This window comes from Tupaia chinensis, unplaced genomic scaffold, assembly GCF_000334495.1.
Source record: "Tupaia chinensis unplaced genomic scaffold, TupChi_1.0 Scaffold000184_1, whole genome shotgun sequence".
In the NCBI taxonomy this organism is placed as follows: Eukaryota; Metazoa; Chordata; class Mammalia; order Scandentia; family Tupaiidae; genus Tupaia; species Tupaia belangeri.
The window spans coordinates 1,780,941-1,784,920 of record NW_006159659.1 but is presented as its reverse complement, the minus strand read 5'-3'; the positions used below and the strand labels follow the sequence as shown (position 1 = coordinate 1,784,920).

Sequence of the window (3,980 nt, the reverse complement as noted above, 5' to 3'; positions counted from 1 at the left end):
GAATGTTTTGAGGTGAGTCCAAAACTGAATTTCTAACTAGCTTCCCTATAATGACAATGCCTCTGGTCCATGGATTACAATGAACTAGCATCGCCTTAGAACATAAGTCAGTAAACACTGAATCACAGGCCAAATTCAGATTGTTATCTTTTTTTTTTTTTTGTAAATCAAATTTTATTGGAATACGGCCAATACAGCCAAACCCATTCATTTACACCTAGTCTATGGTTGCTTTTGTGCACTAATAGCAGATTTGAGTAGTTGCAAAAGATATCGTATAGCTTACAAAGCATTTAATGTTTACTATCTGGCAATTTAAAGAAAATATTTGCTAATCCTTGCCCTAAAATGCCACATTTCTCTCAACTATGCAATTGAGATCTTTGAAATTTAGAAGTCAAATTTACTGATAACAAACATGAAGAAATATTTGTATGTCTTCAAAGCTCATAAAATGTTCACCATCTTTATGAATGTCACTGACTAACAGTAATGAATTGCTGACATTCTCATTCCCATGATATAATTCTGATGAATGTCTGATGTGTTCTACAGTTAAAAGTCAGAGTTACTTTCTAGTTTATAATGAAAAACATTTTAAAACCTGCCATTTCAGAGAGAGTGCACAACCAAAATATACATAGTATAACAAAAAATATACTGAAGAATTTAAATCTAGTAGTAAGATTTCTTATTCCTTTGAGAGAATATAACTCATAAAAGAAACAATTATCTCTGGTAATGAATGGCAGAAAATAGAAGGACAAATTAATTAATGTCCCTTATTTATCCAATAATCTTTCGTATCATCATGCTTTATTTCTAAGAAAACACCCTGAGGAACAAGTAATATGGTGACATCAGGCTTACAGAGTGGTGGCTGTGGTGGTGGATGTGTTTTGTTTGTTTTATTAACAGATTTAAATAAATTTTTGCAAGACATTTACTAGTAAATTCACTCTAGTCTCTACCATTTTTCCTTGTCTTATTCCTAGGCTTCATTCAATCATTTATCTAAGTTGCTGGACCCCTGAAGACATCTGATAGATCCCTGGCTTATATGATATTCAGAGCAAAAAAACCAGTTCAGATAATGATATCACTTTTAAAAGTTATTATGCATTTTGTTTGTGCATGTACATTCTTAAGTGAAACTAATACTGTTTTATAGTAGAAATCCAAGATTATTAATCTGAATAGGGCAACTTAATTTTGAGAATGGTAATATAGTTTAGTCATCCCCATTGAAAGTGTGAGACTAACAGACATAATCTACAGACATAATCTTCTTATAATAATGTATTTATAGGTTCCTTTTTCATTTTTTGGTAAGTAAAACCCTTGTTTATTGAGCTATATGTGTAATTTTCCAATAAATAATTACATATTTAGTTTCTTTTTTTTTTTTTTTTTGGAGAGATTTTCACTGTAGGGCACGTGCGCTCGCCAGACAGAGACATAGAGACAGAAAGCGAGAAATCACCCCCCAGGGGGGATGGTCACGCCGCAATCCCTTCTCCTCCATTCTCCGCTCGGGATCTTGGGAACGCACGCACACGCGCCCGGCGTGAGTTTTAAGCCACCGGGTTCGGGACGCGAACCGCGGTCGACTACGTGGGAGTCCAGCGACATAGCCATTACGCTAACTGCTGGTTCCCAATATTTAGTTTCTTTAAAACAATTTGTCTTTGAATGAGAAATTTTCAAACTTTTGATAAATAGGATATATTTCATGGTTGGATTATGAAATTGCTAATAAATTAACAGAAAAAAAGTTTGTTAGCTAATACCTGTTGCACGATTGTTGTTAACTCCAAGCAGAGCTGTATGACATTATTCCTTGTAACTGAATAGTCTGTCACAGCTGCAAACGGTGACCTATAAAAGAAAAAGAAAAACTGCAATTACTAGGAAAAGATTTTGAAAAGTTCAAAACACAATAATCTAAAATAAGATTTCCAATAAAATGTAATTAATTGCTATGAATTTTATTTATTGAGATAAATATTTTGTATATACTATAGACAAAACTTAGAGGAAAGCTTAGAAGAAAATTAAAAAAAATATTTTCTTTCTATCAAATCTCAGTTTTTAAAAAGTTGGTACTTTTGGGAACCAGCAGTTAGCGTAATGGCTATGTCACCAGACTCCCATGTAGTCGACCGCGGTTTGCGTCCTGGACCCGGTGGCTTAAAATTCACGCCGGGTGCGTGTGCGTGCATGCCCAAGATCCTGAGAGGAGAATGGAAGAGAAGGGATTGCGGCGTGACCATCCCCCACGGGGAGTGATTTCTCGCTTTCTGTCTCCATGTCTCTCTCTGTCTGTCTGGCGAGCGCACGCGCCCTATAGCGAAAACCTCTCAAAAAAAAAAAGTTGGTACTTTTCACAAGGTCTCTTTTCTATATTTAAAACAAAACAAAACAAAAGGATTACATTAGGTAAAGATGACACTTTATTGTCAAAAGAAGCTAGTTTTGAGTACAATATCCTATTGAAATATTCACAATTAAGAGCTAGTAATAACAATAGCTAACATATACTGAGGGCTTACTATGTATATGTAAGTACCCAATAACTTAATCTTCACAACAATTCTTACAAGGTAGCCAGTATTATTATTCCCATTTTATAGATAAAAAATCTAAGTAGAGAAAGGTTAAGTGACTGGGGCCAGCCAGGTGGTGTGGTGGTTAAGGCAGCTGGATCCTACACAGTCAACTACACAGTTCAGGTTCTGGACCTGGCAGCTTGAAAAATGCACCAGGCATGTGTACATTCATGAACCAAATCCTGAAAGGAGAAGGGACTGTAGTGTAATCATCCTCCCTAAGGAGTGCTCGCTCGCTCGCTCGCTCTCTCTCTCCTTTCACTCCCTCCCTCCCTCCCTTCCTTACTCCTCCCTTGTCTCTTTCTTTCTGTCTCTCTCTGACAAGAGCACACACCATATAGTGAAGTAAATAAATAAATAAATAAATAAAATAAAATAAAAAAAGTTAAGTGACCTAAGGTCACACAATTAATAAGTAGCGAAGTTGGTATTCAAATCTAGGAAGTCCAGAGCTCACCCCACATACAGTTAAATACAGCCTCTATGAATTTATCTAGGTTTTACTATTACCAATTTGCTTCATTTTTGTAAAATCTCAGTGTAAGAAATGTAAATACATGTTAGTGTAAGGTTTATATTTTCAAGATTAGTACAGACAGAAATCAGCAGTCTTTTGGGGCCAGCAGGTGGCATGGTGGCTGAGGCACTAGATCTCACATGGCCAACTGCAGTTACAGTCCCAGACCTGGCAGCTTGAAAAACACACTAGGTGTGTATGCATGCGTGCCCAAAATCCCAAGGATGATTTTTGTCTTTCCCTTTCTCTGTCAAGACCATGTGCCCTAATGGTAAAAATGTTAAAAAAAGGCAGCAGTCTTTGTTGAAAGTACTTTGCTGTCAAATGAATTCAAAGTGGCCTTCAATACTGTTTATCCTCTCTTGGCTATGAACATCAATCAAGTTTTCGTGGGGCCAAAATTTTTATGATTTGGAAGGGCCAATTTAAGGAAAAGAAAACAAAATCACAAACAGAAAAAAGGCTAGAAAGTGAAAATTTAGTCAAACTACTGGAACCTAGGTGCTTTAGATCCCTTCCTATTGAGTTATCTATAAGTAAATCACTAGAAAATGTTTATATAGAACTGTTTCCTTGTTACAAACTAAATTAGACTTCTTTCTAGAAAACTCTACAACTCAAGCACTTCCAATCTTACAGAGGTTCATATAAGGGAGAGGTTCTTTTTTTTTTTTTTCCATTTTCTTTTCTTTTTTTTTTTTTTGAGAGGTTTTTGCTATAGGGTGCGTATGCTCGCCAGACAGACAGACAGAGACAGAGAGACAGAAAGCGCGAAATCATCCTCCGGGGGGATGGCCACGCCACAATCCCCTCTCCTCCATTCTCCTCTTGGGATCTTGGGCACGCATGCACAT

The 3,980-nt window shown here is 36.5% G+C and overlaps 1 protein-coding gene across 1 annotated transcript in view; it reads right to left on the bottom strand.

The window, feature by feature from the left end:
- CNKSR2 (connector enhancer of kinase suppressor of Ras 2) overlaps positions 1-3,980 on the bottom strand; it is a 299,161-nt gene that overhangs the window by 244,969 nt on the left and 50,212 nt on the right. Inside the window, exon 5 of the mRNA XM_006146681.2 lies at positions 1,791-1,878. Within this exon, the coding sequence (XP_006146743.1) occupies positions 1,791-1,878 (88 nt within the window). The remainder of the gene's footprint in view (positions 1-1,790; positions 1,879-3,980) is intronic.